The sequence below is a fragment of the Naegleria gruberi genome (genome assembly GCF_000004985.1).
Source record: "Naegleria gruberi genomic scaffold NAEGRscaffold_28, whole genome shotgun sequence".
Lineage (NCBI taxonomy): Eukaryota > Heterolobosea > Eutetramitea > Acrasida > Naegleriidae > Naegleria > Naegleria gruberi.
The window spans coordinates 24,875-41,027 of NW_003163299.1; the positions used below are offsets into that span (position 1 = coordinate 24,875).

The 16,153-nt window shown below is 32.9% G+C and overlaps 6 protein-coding genes across 6 annotated transcripts; 5 read left to right on the plus strand and 1 right to left on the minus strand.

The window, feature by feature from the left end:
* Nucleotides 1-620: 620 nt before the first annotated feature.
* Nucleotides 621-3,832, plus strand: NAEGRDRAFT_49570 (uncharacterized protein; the record flags this gene model as incomplete). Its single annotated transcript, XM_002676277.1, has 2 exons — nucleotides 621-3,652; nucleotides 3,760-3,832. The coding sequence occupies 2 exons, from the start codon at nucleotides 621-623 to the stop codon at nucleotides 3,830-3,832; spliced, it is 3,105 nt and encodes a 1,034-aa protein (XP_002676323.1).
* Nucleotide 3,833: 1 nt separating this feature from the next.
* On the plus strand, nucleotides 3,834-4,184 carry NAEGRDRAFT_5286 (uncharacterized protein; the record flags this gene model as incomplete). Its single annotated transcript, XM_002676278.2, has 1 exon — nucleotides 3,834-4,184. A coding segment is annotated over one exon (351 nt), but the record flags the coding sequence as incomplete, so codon positions are not given.
* Nucleotides 4,185-4,946: 762 nt separating this feature from the next.
* NAEGRDRAFT_34130 (uncharacterized protein) lies at nucleotides 4,947-5,827 on the minus strand (the record flags this gene model as incomplete). Its single annotated transcript, XM_002676372.1, has 2 exons — nucleotides 4,947-5,239; nucleotides 5,287-5,827. The coding sequence occupies 2 exons, from the start codon at nucleotides 5,825-5,827 to the stop codon at nucleotides 4,947-4,949; spliced, it is 834 nt and encodes a 277-aa protein (XP_002676418.1).
* Nucleotides 5,828-10,104: 4,277 nt separating this feature from the next.
* NAEGRDRAFT_68315 (uncharacterized protein) lies at nucleotides 10,105-11,417 on the plus strand (the record flags this gene model as incomplete). The annotated part of the gene is made up of 2 exons (XM_002676279.1): nucleotides 10,105-10,547; nucleotides 10,661-11,417. The coding sequence occupies 2 exons, from the start codon at nucleotides 10,105-10,107 to the stop codon at nucleotides 11,415-11,417; spliced, it is 1,200 nt and encodes a 399-aa protein (XP_002676325.1).
* A 158-nt stretch (nucleotides 11,418-11,575) lies between these two features.
* NAEGRDRAFT_79982 (rhoGEF domain-containing protein) lies at nucleotides 11,576-13,351 on the plus strand (the record flags this gene model as incomplete). The annotated part of the gene is made up of 2 exons (XM_002676280.1): nucleotides 11,576-12,596; nucleotides 12,701-13,351. 2 exons carry the CDS (start codon nucleotides 11,576-11,578, stop codon nucleotides 13,303-13,305), a joined length of 1,626 nt encoding a protein of 541 aa, XP_002676326.1. The 3' UTR covers nucleotides 13,306-13,351.
* A 388-nt stretch (nucleotides 13,352-13,739) lies between these two features.
* NAEGRDRAFT_58229 (uncharacterized protein) lies at nucleotides 13,740-15,869 on the plus strand. The gene is given in 2 exon segments (XM_002676281.1): nucleotides 13,740-15,606; nucleotides 15,626-15,869. The coding sequence occupies 1 exon segment, from the start codon at nucleotides 13,772-13,774 to the stop codon at nucleotides 15,575-15,577; it is 1,806 nt and encodes a 601-aa protein (XP_002676327.1). The 5' UTR covers nucleotides 13,740-13,771; the 3' UTR covers nucleotides 15,578-15,606; nucleotides 15,626-15,869.
* Nucleotides 15,870-16,153: the final 284 nt, after the last annotated feature.

Consider the following 16,153-nt stretch of genomic DNA (forward strand, 5'->3'; position numbering starts at 1 on the left):
TATTGTGTAAACTTGTCTATCAAGAAAACCACAGCTTAGGAGCACTTCGTAATTCCCCACCATGTTAGGGAAAATTTCACGAAAACGACAATTTTCTTGAGGAGTCTCAACAGAATGGATAAGCTCTATTAAGGTCATGTAAAAGGACCAGAGTCAGTTAAATAATATGATTAAATATTTGAATAATTTATTGAAATGATAGGTTCTATTAGTAGTGGAATAATTGAAATAGTAATATTTAAACTACTCAAAGTGTATAATTGTTATTTATTTCTAACACTTGAGAATCAATTCTTCCTTAATTGAATCAAACCCTCTTTTGTCAAAACACCAAAGGTGATTATCAATAACTCTTAGTGGTCTAATTGTGTGATGGCCATGAGAGAACACCTTGAAACTACCAATGTTGCGCTACGTACCGTCACACTACTTATTAAAATCGTAATAGAAAAATTATTAGAAGATTAAATATTGCGTTTTACCCAAACATCTCGATACCATCATTTATAGGAACAGGCCAAAAGGAAAAAATTCCTCCTCTTCTCCTGCACTATTTTCTTTAATACCAAATCAACAACATCTAGAAATTTTAGATATTTTGCTTAATTATCTTCGATTGAATGGTCGGAACAAGAACAAAGAAGGAGCTGCTTGAATCATCAATGCAGAATTTATCTAGTTTTATTGCAGAGGCAGTACAGAGAGAGGAATCAACAAATACCTCTCTTATTCAAAACATGGTTCAACCAACAACAAGAACGTCATCTTTGCCAACATCACCACTCTCTACAACATCAAACAATAATCAACTTGCATCAAATTCTACAATACCATCGTCATCATCATCAGCACATGTTTCCTTCAATACTCCGGATACCATAGAAAATATTTGCAAAAACCAATCATCTTCCAATAGGTTCAATAATAATAATTTGATTATTAATACATCCATGATGGCGATGATGAATAACGAATATAATAACCAACCATCAACATCCACTCCAACAAGTCTTAAAGTAAGAACTATTTCACCTCTCCACGATTCTCCACCTCCTTCATCCTCTAATTTTAGCAATAATAATAATATGGAAATGATAACAGCAAGTAGTAGAGGGTCGTACTCTAGAAGACAATCACCTTATGATCCATTTGCTCAACAATTATCTCTCTCACAATATACCTTACAATCATCAAAGAGTGTAAATACAAGCGTTAATAATAATAATAATAATATGAATAACAACAACAACAATTCAATAAGGGATGAGAATGAACATCATCACCATCATCACCACCATCATGATCCATCGAAATGGGAACGAAAACTGTTAGAAATTACCAGAGTAGCGTTCGTATCCATGCTAGGCTCCAAGAATAAGAGATTAAGCGAATGGACCTTGATGAATCAAATTTCGGAATCCTTAACAGACATTACATCGAGTCAATTTTGCATCATTTTGAAAGCAGTTAATCCTCCTTCCCAACAACAAGAATCAAATTACAATACTAATTCACCAACTCATTCTCCTTCACCAACCACTAACAATCCACCAGATGTCAGTAATGATGTGCATTTACAAGTTATTGGAATTTATGGTATTGAAACAGAGGCTGCCAAATTGTTTGTAGCTCCATATAGACACAAGGTTCCAACAAGTGGACCTCATTCAATATTTGCCCATTGTTACAATAGACAACAAATTATTATTAATAATTTGAGTTCTACAACTAATTTACCACCAGGACATCTTCCAATTTCCAACTCGATATGTGTTCCAATATGTTATGGAAAGGAATGTATCGGTGTAGTTTTACTATCTAATAGATTTTCAGGATACAGAGAGGATATGGAAAAATCACTGGTCGCTTGGGCCCAATCCCTTGGTCAAATGTTGAAAATGTATGCTGTACTCTTTGAGAATGAAACTGGCCAATCATTCTTTGACACATCTAATATCAACATGCCCCCTGTGACTGTAAATCCATATGGAAGCAAATTCAGGAGAGAGTATGGAGATTCACCAATTTCTTGCATGCCTGGAAGACTTCCTCATCCTTTCGATTTCAATGCAAACCACATAAGAAGAGCATCCATTTCAAATATTCAAATCTCAAAACCTGCAGCTTATTTAGGAAAATTAGGAAAGTCTAAAAGCAGTGGGAATGTCTTTACTGTAAATGATAGAGTTAGTAGAAATAGTTCATTTAGCAGTGTTTGTAATGACAATGATTCCGAAAGTGGTGAATGTAAAAAATCATTACGTATTGATGTTAGTAATGATGTTGATGGAATGGATCAAGACGAAAGAAGAGTCCCAAATAGAAATTTTTCCGCTAGTCCTTGTAGTAGTGTTAGTAGCGTTTCAGATAGTCATGGTGAAGAGTATCAAGATCCAATTTCGCTATTTGAAGAAATTGAAAATGAAATGCTAAAGTCGGCAGAGTTATCTCTGGCTCTATTTAAGGCAGTTCAAGACAGTATTTTAATTCTCGATCAAAATCTCAATATTACTACTATGAATCCAAGTGCAAAAAAATTCTTTGGTGTTTCTACTAATCAATCTCCGAATACTAGTATTCCCTATATGGGTAATGGATCTCAGATCATTTCAGTCAGAGATTTGATTCCAGACAATTCTACTCAACATTTGAATTGGTCTGAAGTTTGTAAACCTAATGGAGTTAGTTGGTATAGAGGTAAGGCTCTGGCCAAATGTAGAAATAATAACAACTTTGACAATAACAGGACAGCATCCGGTTTACTCATGGCCTCACACTCACCATCGACAACAGTAACAAACTATGTGGAACTTCTTTCAAATACACCCCTCTCACCAAATACATCTGCAGGAACAATTTCTCCTACAGGAGTAGAGGATCATTCTATGAATAGGAAACAAGATTCCAGTCAAGATTTTAGTAGACTTGTACCAATTGCAATTTCTGTAACAAGTTTCTTTTTCAAGGAGGAGATTTACTTTTCTGTGACTGTAACTGATGAATCATCAAAGGAAGACATGAAAGACAAGATGAAGTTTATCGCCTTCTTGAGCCACGAGTTGAGAAATCCAATTCAAGTGATTGTTTCAGGAGTTCAATGCCTAGTTGACATTTTCAAAGATAACGAAGATTCGGATGATATGGATAATGGAAAATCAATTATTAAGAGTATTTCATCATCTTCAGATTTCATTTCACACATTATCAATGACATGATTGATTTAACAAAGTTGGAATCTGGTCACATGAAAGTAATTGAGTCATCATTTAATATTAGAGAGAAGGTAGAGCAAATAGTGGAAATGTTGAAAATTTATCAAGTAGACAAGAATATTGACATCTCTTACCAAATAGATGACGCTGTTCCTCAAAATTTGTACTCTGATGCTACAAAACTTCAACAAATCATTCTAAACATAATGTCAAACTCATGTAAATATACCAAGAGTGGAAGTGTTCGACTTGTATGCTCTTATGAAAACTTAACAGAAGATAACAAACCAAAAAAGAATATCATTTTCAAGATTCAAGATACAGGTGTAGGAATTGAGAAGGAAGAAATCCCAAAGATTTTCAGAATTTACAGAAGACTGCACAGAAAGCAGCATGAAGTTTCTGGAAGTGGCATAGGTCTTGCATTGTCTAAGCTTTTGTCAGACATATTGGGATGTACAATTAGAGTTGATTCTGAAAAGAATATAGGTACCACTTTCACAGTCATTGTCCCTCACCGATTGAATCCTAATGTACCGGAAACAGATCAAGAGCAACAGTTGCAAGAAGTGAAGAAACCTTCCCAAGAAATACCAATAGAGGAATTATTAAAAGATAAGAGAGCACTAGTCGTAGATGATAATGAGCTTATTAGAAAGCTTGTGAAGAATATGCTCAAAATGTGTAAATGTGAAGAAGCAGAAAATGGTCTAGAAGCTTTAAAGAAGTGTGAAGAACATGAATTTGATTTTATCATTTTAGATATTATCATGCCTCTAATTGATGGTTTTGAGGCAGCCAAAATTTTGAGAAACGAACGTAAAGTCAAGACTCCAATTCTTGCATTGACAGGAAATTCACTGCAGGAAGAAATTGATGCCCTTCTTAAAATTGGTGTCAATAAGGTAATGATCAAACCGATCAAAAGATTAGAACTATTCTCTGAATTGAGAGATGTACTAACTGAATAAACATAATCCTAACTTTATCTCAATTGAAGATGATTGAATTTTTAGATATTATAGTGCTATGTATTTCCAGCAAAGAGTTGTATGAATGTCACATTTTATATTGTGAATAGAAGAGCTTCTTTTTGTAGTAGATTTATCTTTCAGAAAATATAGTTGTTGGTGGCTACGGCCATATCACGATGAATGCACCTCATCCCGTCCGATTTGAGAAGTTAAGCATCGTCGAGCCACATCAGTACTGAGGTTGGAGACAACTTGGGAACCTGTGGTGCTGTAGTCTTTTTGTCTTATTGAACATCATTACTAAACCCTTTCCCATTGAGTATTGAGTGAATGGAAACGAATCAGATGAATAATCTTTATCATTGACATAGAATTTTAGCTCCTTACTGGGTATTCCAATTTGAAATTTCGATTTCACATCCAAATCCCAAAACGAAACTGCACTAATCAACACAAATTTGTGCAGTGTTCTCTTAATATCCTCATCCAGATCAAGTTTAAAATGTTGTAACACTCCCTGAAATAATTTACAAGGACTGTAAAAACTAAAATCAATTTCACCTCCCTTATGTCTTTTCCTTTCTACCACTTCCGACCTATGCCATGGTGGAAATATTGAGAATTGATTATTTTGACAAGACAATTTATTTTAACTCAATTTGTAAACTATTTAAAATTGATGAATCAATATTGAACTAAAAGTACAATATAAAACAGATAACGATTAAAATGGTTAGATTTTCATTTAGATTGCGTTTTCTATTTGAAATAAGTGAGAGAAAGCAATTGTGATGCAGATGGTCTTTGTTTTGCATCTTTTTCTAACATTTTCAAAACTATTCGAATCAATTCTTCAGAATATTCATTGTGTGTTGTTTCCTTCATTTGATTCGTCAAAATTTTAAGTGCATTCTCGGCTTGATTTCCCATTAGCAAGTTACCAATCGATGTTGCTAGATCGTTGGTCATGATTTGATAGATTGAAATTCCCAAAGAGAAGATATCCGTGTTAAATGAATATGAACTTCCAAGTGCAACTTCAGGACTCATATCTGAAAGGTTTCGTTTAAAATTTTAGAATAAACAACTCTCAACTTACAGAAAGGAGTTCCTGCATAGGACTGACCCGACATTTCTTGATACTTTTTAGCCAATCCAAAATCTGCCAATACAATTTCAATACTGTCACTTGACAGTTTCTTGATAAAAATATTAGTTGGCTTAATATCTCTGTGAATAATTTCCATTTCTTCGTGAACGTATTTCAATGCGCTCAACATTTGTTTCAAAATTTGCTTTACAATCTCTTCCCCACAATTTTCTTGTTTCAATTTTGATAAATCTCCCAATTCATAAAAATCCATGTCAATAATCAACAAATTATCATTCGTAATGAAATAGTCATTAATTTTGATAATATTTGGATGTTTGGTATTACTTAATTGAGATGCTTCTTTCATAATTGTGTTCAAATCTGTCAATGATTCGAATTTAACAGTCTTGATTGCTTTCAATTTGTTTGTTTTTAAATCTCGCACTTTGTAAACACTTCCAAAAGCTCCTTGTCCAATTCTTGAAATATCACCATATCTGGAAAATGGATTCGATTGATCAGAGCCAGAAGATGATGAGATAATCATTGAACTAATAGAAAGGAAGGTACTTTCCCAAAGTTCACCCTTTCTAGTTTCCAATTCAGCTATTTCACAATCCTCATGCTTTTTCTTCTTCTTTACCAAACACATGAATATTACAACAATGAAAATTATCAATGCAAGAAGCAAAATCAAGACGAATACAACAACTATTGGTACGACAATGGCAATGATCAACCCAGTTGCTGTAAAATCCTGACTTTTCTGAATTTCACAAAACTCTCCTTCAAATCCACTCTTACATTGACAAATGTTAAAATCAGAACATTGTCCATTTCCATTACAAACAGTTTCAGATATTGCTAATGTTCCATTACAAGTCAATTTGGAATCGCATGTATTATTCCAAGAATTATAGATGGAGTTTTCATCACGACAATAGGGACTAACCTTTCGAATATAAGAATTGCCATCAATGAGAAAGATTTCTCCACTACTTTCGTCATAGTCAACTTGTCTTGAGAACAAAGTAAACATTGAATAGGTTCCAAATCCATCTCCATTGAATTTTGAGGCTTTAGATCTTGAACCAGCAATATCCAACAGTAATCCGCTTTGTTTCGAATACATTCGAATAATACAAGTACCAACACCATCCAAAATAATGATATCTCCATTCTTTTTCACATGGAAAGCAGAAGGATTGTCTAAGGATGATTGAAGTGCTGGAATTCCATCTCCTGAATATCCTACTTGGAAATTACCAACTAGAGTTCTCAAATAAAAAGTAGTTTCGGATAACTTTTCGATTCGTCTAATGGATTCTGGCGTACAAAAATAGAAATAACCATCTTGGTAGAGAAGATTTGTTATTTGTCCTGTACTTGTTTCGTTACTAATTATTCCATCAGAAGAAATTGGAATTCTATTTGAGAATGCAAATTCTAATGAAATTAATTGACTTTTCAGATTATATCTAATTATGGAAAAAGGTGTGGATAACAGTAAATCACCATTTGTATCATCAATGGTCATTCCAGTTACAGTGTTAAATGCTGGACAAGGCGAATCAGTTCCCTTTACACCAATCAAAAACGAACCACACGACTTTCCAATAATTTTTTCGAAACTCATAGTTTCCGGGTCGATTCGAATAATTCTACAAATGTCCTTAATATAGATTTTTCCATCAAACTTGGAAAAGATTCCATAATTCCTAACCACATTTGGCAATATATTCAATGTTAAATAGGGTGTATCTATTGGAGCATTTTGGTTTGTAAACATTGAAGTACTGAGAGAGATTGACTTTCCACTAGTTTCGTCAAATTTCTTCAAAGTTCTATTATCAATAAAGTAGATGATCTTCCTTGTTGAATCTCTCATTAAAATAAATGGGTTTAAAGTTCTGCTACTTGGGGTTATTCCAGCAATGGTTGCAATTTTTCTATTCGAAATTTCACTAATGTGAAAAAGATTCGTCACAATAATGCTCGAGTTTTGTCTGATAGCTGAAGGGAAATATCTTTTAAACGAGTTTCGTATTGAATTTGAAATAAATTGAACACTTACAGAGCAGAATTTTCTATTGGAATATTCTCACCATTGAATCCAGTAATATGGAAGGGTTGAATATTATTCGAAACATTGACTTGTAGGCCAGAAATTTTCTTCAGTGAACAGTTTTCCAATTGAAAATCATAGAGTTGACCTGCATTCCAAAAAAATAGAGCATTTTTACCATTCTTGGAAATTCCATTAAAAGGAAAAGTTGTTGGAATTGGAATAGTAATAACTGACGTTGATCCATTCTTAAAATCGAGATATTCGTACAGAGTATTCACAGCATTCGAATAGGAAAATATTGAATTACAATTAGGATATCTTAAATTTGGAAAAATACTAATTCCATCATTCCCTTTTTCTATAATTGGTAAAGTATACAAAACAGTTGAATTTTGAACAGCTAGTACAAAATTAGGAGCATTTCTAACAAAAATTGTCGAATTGTCAAACGAATCTCCAACTGCAGCCAACAAGGAAGAAGAAATATATGGCGCGGTAGAAAATACAAATTTCAAAATTTGATTTTCCAAATTGAAATTGTAAATTCGACCACTATCACTATAAATTAATAAATCACCATTTCCAATATAAAATGCATTTAACATATGGAGAGAAATACGTTGTGGAATATTGGCACTGTACTTGGGAACAGTTTCTGGTTGACAGCCCAAAACTGTTTGTAACTTTCCATTCGAAACCTTTCGTAAGTAATAGTAACTGTCAACAAAGTACAACTCATTATTGTGGTAGAATGGGAAAGAAGGAGTTCCTGTTGAATACATTTGGAATGGAGAAATATTTTCACCTTTTGGGTGAATAACTATTCCACCAGATAATGTGGAAACCATTTTGCTTTGTAAATCAATCTTTCTAATACATCTATTCGATTTATCTGCCACTATTACTGTATTTTGAGTGACAATCAAAGACGATGGTTCATAAAACTTGGTATTTGAAGAATCGTATAATTGATTATCGCCACTGTATCCCTCTGAACCTCCAACTAAAATTTGACTTTGGGCAGAATTCACTAATTTCATTTGTACGAAATTATTAGTTTGAGATGAAGTGTAAATTTCACCTCCATTAGTAACATAGACACCATATCTTTGAATTGGTTATTAATTACACCATTCAATTATTCACTTACAAATTAGATTGAGCCACTCCTCCATCCACAATTCTATAATTTCCATTTTCGTCAATTGACTTGAGTCTTTCTGCATCTGTGAAATAGACAATATCCTTATTTCCATTAGAAATAACGAATATATTCTTTGGAGATTGTAATTTCAAAAGCTTGGCATCTACACCATCATAATCACCATTTAAATAACCACCTCCTCCAATGACAGTAATTTGTAATGTTGAAATTTCGTATTTTTTGATTAAATTATTATCTGTATCTGAAATATAAACAAATCCATTCACAGAAACATAAACACCTCTTGGATTATTAAACGTATGTGCGATAGATGATGTTGTTCTTGTTCTATTCGAAACTATTCTAATCCTGTTGTTGAGTGAATCAGCAATAAACAAATCACCATTTAATGGATTCACAGATACAGCTGTTGGTGTATCCAACAAAGTACCCACAGCCTTCAATCCATCTCCATTATATCCACTCGTTACATATCCAGCATAAACCTCTACCAATGACATTGTGTTAAAAATCCTAAAAACTAAATGTCTCTCAGCATCCGAAACAAATAAATCACCATTCAAACCGAGACACATTCCAGTGGGGGATAACATGTAGGCATATTTTGCCTCCTCCACTCTTTCTAAAGTATTGTAAAAACCATCCAGTGTTTGTATGTAATAATTGGGAGGTGTCGATAAGGAAGATACTGTTGAAAGATTAGTCAAGAATCCAACAATGACAACAAGAAGAAGATAAAAGTAAGTGAGCGGTAAAGGTCTGGTCAACATGTTGGTGCTTATTTTTTTTGAGCATAATTTCAAGGTATTATGTGTTAGTACTATCTTTCCTGAATAGGCAGGTGAATTGTGTTGCGCTATACGTAAACAATGAGCAATGTTGGCAGTCTGGTCATTTTGAGTGTAACACAAACAACAAAATTTCCATGTTTTTTCTGAATAAGCACACATCTCATAGTTTACAATAAGGTGAAAATAAAAAAAATTAAATCAAAAAGAAAAGTTGAAGAGGGTTTTCAATTGAAAACCTTATCCTTGTTGATCATCATAACTATTGTTCAATTGTGTACCATTACAGTAATATATTACTAATACAAAATGTTATATATTGTTTTAAGAAGAAAAATTCAAGGAAATATATATGTTGATGTGTAAAATAGAATAGATGGAAATTTTCAAGAAAGAACCAATATAAATTTTATATTAAAATTATAATAAAACAATATTGAATATTTAAGCCGAGCTGTTTCACTTTTACTTTCTTTTTTACCAATATTTACAATCCCTCATTTACACAAATAGAGAATCTTCAAAATACTTTAATATAAAATAAATTTACCAAAAAACCACTTTCTAAACTACCACCTTCTGTACTGGCACCTCAGTAATCTATCTCAGGAGTCCCTCAACTCCCAGCACCAATCAACAGCTCACAGGAGTTGAACATCATAATTTATGCATTTGCACGATATTTTCGCGTTTTACCTCCCTAAATTTCTCCTCATAGAAGGTAAAAGAGAGCAAATCAATTTTGAAGCAAATTTCACAAGAAAAAAAAACTCGCGAATCATCAAACTCACAAACACTTTGAAATGTCTATTAATTCCTCGTATTCGGCAGCAGCAAATCCAGTGGTGGTGGACACAGTGCAAGAGCATGTGGTGGACACACATGGAAAGACAATTATTCAACAATATCATTATCATTATTACAATACAGATCCAGCCACCGATGTTAATACTCAACCAAAATCTCAACCTGATGCTATTCCTTCTGTAGTACAACCAACACCAACCAAGACACAGCCAATTCCAAAAATGGCACAATCAAGATTTCTCACTCCTGCCCAAGTGATTGATAAGTTAAAACTGGATGGTGTGAGAAAATCCAAACTCACCCTCGATCAGACCATTATTCTTTCTCTCTTTGCTGGTGTTTTCAAAGGAATTGCTGGTTCAATTTCAATGATAATTGGCGGGAATAATCCTGAAATGCAGAAAAATAATCCTGGAGCTCAACAGTTAATGTTTGGAATGTAAGTTTTGAAAATTTATGTAATTTTGATGGAATTTGAATGGTGAATGATATGAAAATTGATTGTTTTGTTAATTTGATATTGAAATATTTCGAATAATTGTTGAACTAAAGTGTCTTTCCAATAGGATTGACTTTAACCATCATGATGGGTGCTGAACTCTTTACAGGAAACTGCATGGTTCTAGTTTTGGGTTTACTCTCTAGAAAATGGGCTACCAAAAAGTTTATCAAACACTATTATCACTTCTCCAAGAATATTCTCCTTTCGTTTACTTTCAACATGATTGGTGCCTTTCTAGTTTCGTATTTCTTTGTCTACCAAACTCATTTAATGTCTCCAAATGATCCAGATGCCCCCTATTGGATCAAATATGCAATGAAACTTGCAGAAACGAAATGTTCCAAAACTTTCGGCTCTTTAGTCTTGAGTGGAATTATTTGTAACATGTTAGTGACCATGTCCATCTTTATAGCCAATGCAGCAACCAGTATTGAAGCAAAGATTATTGGATTGTGGCCTGGAATTACTGTTTTCGTTGCATGTGGTTGGGATCACTCAGTTTCGAATAGTTTCTTCATTCCACTTGGAATGCTGTATGGAGCTAATGTTTCAGTTTCTGATTTCTTGATTGGAAACTTACTTCCAGTCACAATTGGTAATATCATTGGTGGAAGTTTTGTAATTGCTGGTCTAATGTACTTTGTAAATGATTTTCGTGCAAAGAATAAGAAACTTGTATTCGAAAGTATTTCCAAGATTTGGAAACGAACTAAACAAGCTTCACAATCTGTTAATTCCTTTGCCATGAGTCGTTCCATTAGTGAAACTGAACTTGAAAATTCTAATGAAAAAGAAACTTTAATATGAAATTTATTTTTTAATATTTTTTTTTTTAATTGTTTGAAAGAATTGAGAATGGAAAAAACGTTATCTTGTCAACTGGATTGGGAAAATGGATTTTATTTTTGAACATTTGATGTCTGACGTTTATACACCCGACATGTTGTATTTTCAAAGCAAAAAAAATGTTAATATTTCTATTCTCCCTGCTCGTTGTCATTCTCGGAGGTCTTTTTGTCAAACTTTCAACTTCTTTGAAAAAATCATCATCAACAGCTGACAGCAAAAAAACTCAAAATTCTGACAAGAATGATACACCTCAAATTACAACAAACAAGAGAGAATCAAGTGATGAATCATTCCTAGTCAACAAGGAAGAATTCCAAAAAGTATTTAAAAATGTTTCTTCCAATTTCTTTAAGAATATTTCTGAACAAATTTCTAAAAACAAAGAAGTGTTGAATTTAATGCATAATTCTGCCAAAATGCCAAGTATGAAGGAATTGATATCAACAATCAAGGGAAAGAGTGAATCCAATGTTGTTATTTTAGCAGAAGAAGAACAAGCATTGACAGAAATTGGTGATGATGAAGAGACAGTTGACATTGCTACAACTCCAATCATGTCAGATGATGAGGAAGATGAGGAAGATTTTAGAAAATCAATTTCTACTCCAATTGCTCAAGATGATTCTCCTCCTTCACAAGAAACTGTCCTAAATAAGATGAATGAAAAGAGAAAGAATATTCTTGCTGAAATTTTGAGTACTGAAGAATATTACGTTAAGGGATTGTTAATTCTTGATTTTGTTTACAAGAAACAAATTGAACAAAAGAAAATTGTCGATCCAAAAGTTTTAAAAACAATTTTCCAAGATGTTGACCTCGTGTTAAATGTCAATCAACAATTTTTGACTGAATTGAGAAAGATTTATGAAAAGGAAAGAAATTTGGAAAGATCTTTACAAGATAGAAAGAATAACTTTTCAAGTTTGGGTGAATTATTGAACAGTTATGCACACAGCTTTAAATTATACTCTACTTACATTGCTGGTTATAAGAAGGCATCAGCTGCTTTATCTGAAGAAAAGAAAAAGAATAAGAAATTGACTCAATTCTTGGATGGATTGAAACAATTGTTGAAGGATCAAGGTGAGAGAATTACTCAATTGGAAAGTTATCTTGTTACTCCAGTTCAAAGAATTCGTAAGTTTTTCATTTCTCTTTTAGTCATTAATTATTGATTGACTAATTCACATATGTTTACTAATTGACTCGTGTGAAAATGTGAAAACTCATTGAAAAAACAGCTCGTTACAGATTATTATTAGAAGATTTGTACAAAAACACTCCAAATGATGACACTGCAAAGGGACGTCTTGAAGAAGCTCTTGAATTGATTAAAAAGATTGCTCTCTATGTTAATGATGCCGAAGTCAAAGTTGAAAACATTCAAGTTACTTCACACATGGTTCACAAATTGAAATTGAAAGGTTTCATCAAACCATCAAGATATCTCATTAATTATTGGGCTGAAGAAAACGATTCTCCAATCCAATGCAGAGCCAATACCTCCAGTAAGATTAACAATTGCGAATTGTACATTTTCAGTGATATTATTGTCTTGCATAAGAGGTTTGACAGTTTCTTGACCTCAAAGATTGAATTGTTGTTAACTAGAAAGGGAACTAAGCAATCAAGCAAATTGATTGTTAAGGAAGTTCAAATTAATAATGGATCAAAGAATGGAACCAATGATTTGGATATTAACATCAAGTGGATTTATGAAAATAACTCAACCAAACAATTGACATTTATTGCCAAATCTGCTGACGATTTGAAGAAGCTTGAAAGCTCCATTCGTACTGCCATTAATGGATCTTCAACCAATAGTATTTCCCTCTTTAAAAAGTAATTTGTTCAGAGTTGATTTCCATAAACATTTTTTAATTTCAAATTTCACTAAAAACTGTTAGATCATTCAGCACCACCTTGTATTAATTTTCATCCGAAGCAAATTCTAATCAACTTGTCCTGAAAAATAATTGTTTCAATTCGACTTTTGATTTAAAAATCTTTAAAACCTTATGATCACCTTCTTTCATTTGTTGAAGGTTTTTGACATGATTCCTTAATACGATCAGTAACACTTCTTCCAATCAACTTGTTTGATCTCTAATATTAAGTTGACCTTTTAATTATGATATAAAAATAGTTTTCAATCAATTTAATGATCATCTCACAATCAAAAGTTAGTATTAGAAGCGAATCAATTTCAACACAAAAAAAATAGCAAAAACATATTCCATAGGACTATTTTAACATCAAAACATTATCATCAATATATTTAAATATAATATTAAAAATATAATATTACAATAATGGTATTAGATACATCAAATCCACCAGTTATTATAAACGGAGCTCATACTTTGGTTGGATGTTTGACAGCATTGGCAATTGCTAGACAATTTAATCAGAGAGTAGTTTTGGTTTCGACTCATTCCGAAGCCTTGCTTGTCAATGAAGCAATTTTAATTAATTCAAAGAGTGCTGAGAAATTATGTACTCTATTGGAAACCCCACTTTTGCAAAAGGTGGTTCAATGTAGGAATATAGAGGGATATGCAGTGCATGATCTGGAGAGAGGTGATTGTCTGATTGAGTTTGATAGTCACAGCTTGTACAAGGCAGTGATGGATAAATTGACTACTAAATATTTGGACATGGTAAAGATTGTGTTTGGTATTGGAGAACCATCTGTGCATTTCCAAGTCATTCCACAAGTTTCAACTCTGAAAGTGCCCATTCTGAAGTTTGTGAATAAGGAGGGCATGACAGAGGAAATCATTTCCAAGTTTTTATTCGATTGTGAGAGAAAGAGTTTTGTGGTAGCATCCATGTTGCACCATTCGAGCTCTGGTTTAAATCTCAAACAATCTTCATCGAGTTACATGTATCAACAATTGGATATTCCTGAAAATTTGTATCCGTTCAAGGAGAGCAAATATCAAGTTAGAATTCAAGAAAATACTACCATGATGATCGTTCCAAAATTCCTATCCAATCAATTCTCCACAACATTCTTCTTCAAGATTGATCCACAACTCCAATACGATCAACAGATGGTTGCATTGAAAATGTTGGAATTTTTAAAGAGTGAATTTCCATTCACCTTTTCATTGGTAACACTTGAGAATATCTATTCGTGGTTTTCCAGCCATTTGGAAACAATACAGGATTATCAAGTTACTGCCTCCACTACTGAATGTATTGGATTTCTCAATCAATCAAGGATACCACATTTTGGAGATTATCAATTTATGGAGGTTTTCAAATTTATCAAAAATCTCGAAAGTTTGGGCATTCCAACAACCAAAAAGATTCCTGCTGAGGATATCAAAAAGTCTATGACTATTCTTGAGATTGACCAATTCAATAGTGTGAAGGCCATTGAGAGAACATTACATGATTATCAAGTAATGAAAAATACAATGTGGAGATTTACAGGACCTGTGTGGAACTTTTTGAAAATTCCTGTCATTACTGCCAAACAACACTTGATTGATGTATTTGGAAGAGAAACATCAAGAATGACCACAGCTCAAAAATGGAGGTACAGATTCATCTATGGCCTATCGGCAATTTTGCTCTATAAGGGTGCAAGTAATTGGTATCATGATAGAAAAGTGGCCAATGATATCATTCGCAAGATTGGAACTGAGAATGAATTGTGTAAGAAATTGATCAGAAGATGTGTTTCAGGAGATTGTGGCTCCAAAACTGTCAGTCTTATGTTACAGCATGATGAAGGATTGAACTTTTTAGAAATTAACACACTGGTTAATCTCTTAAAAGATTCCAGTAGTAGAGTGGAATTTTTGACACAGTTGGTCTTATCAGGAAATATCAAACAATTAAGTGGCACACAGTTATCTTCTCTTTTGAAATCGGCTAACCAATTCATGGAAGATGACAAATATGAATTATTACTCAAATTGTATCCATATGCACAGGTTTCACAACATGAAATTCCGTTAATAGTTTCCAATTTTGATTTTTTAAAGTATCAAGACAAAGCTAGGGAACTGTTACAACCTGGTTCAAGTAATCAATCACAATCATCGGGGGGTGGTGTACTTGCTCTTGCTGTTTTAAGTGTATTCTTCATGTTGGGATTGTTGTAAAATAAAAGATATATATTTTCCAAATAATTCTTAAATCAATTATTCCTCTTATTGTTTTAATAAAAAGAAGAAGGAATGATGTAAAAAGTATTGCAATATTAACTAGCTAATGGGTATTTCTGGTATACCTCGATCAGCAACGATATATTGACGACCTATATTCAAATTAATGGTGCGCTGCAGCCTAAAACAATGGAGCAGAGACGGGGACTTGAAATTGTTGAGTAACATCCATCGTAGAATAATTCCGTTCACGATCAAATTATTTGCAAAATTCTTACGATTATGGTGCTACCATTTTTTTAAAAATATTAATAAAAATAATTATCTAGAAGATATTCAACACAAAGATTCGTCAACTAATTTACTTCAAGAAATTAGAATATCTTTTAAAAAATCATCTTTTTGACATCATGGTTGACAATAATACCATCATTAAATAAGCGCCTATAATAATTGTTTTGGCGCAAATTCCTAATAAGGTCGCTTTGTTTTTGTACAATTCAACAAAAAGAGTCTTATTTTTGTCTTCAACAAAGCACAACATCAAAGCAAGCTTAACCAAGAGATTCACAA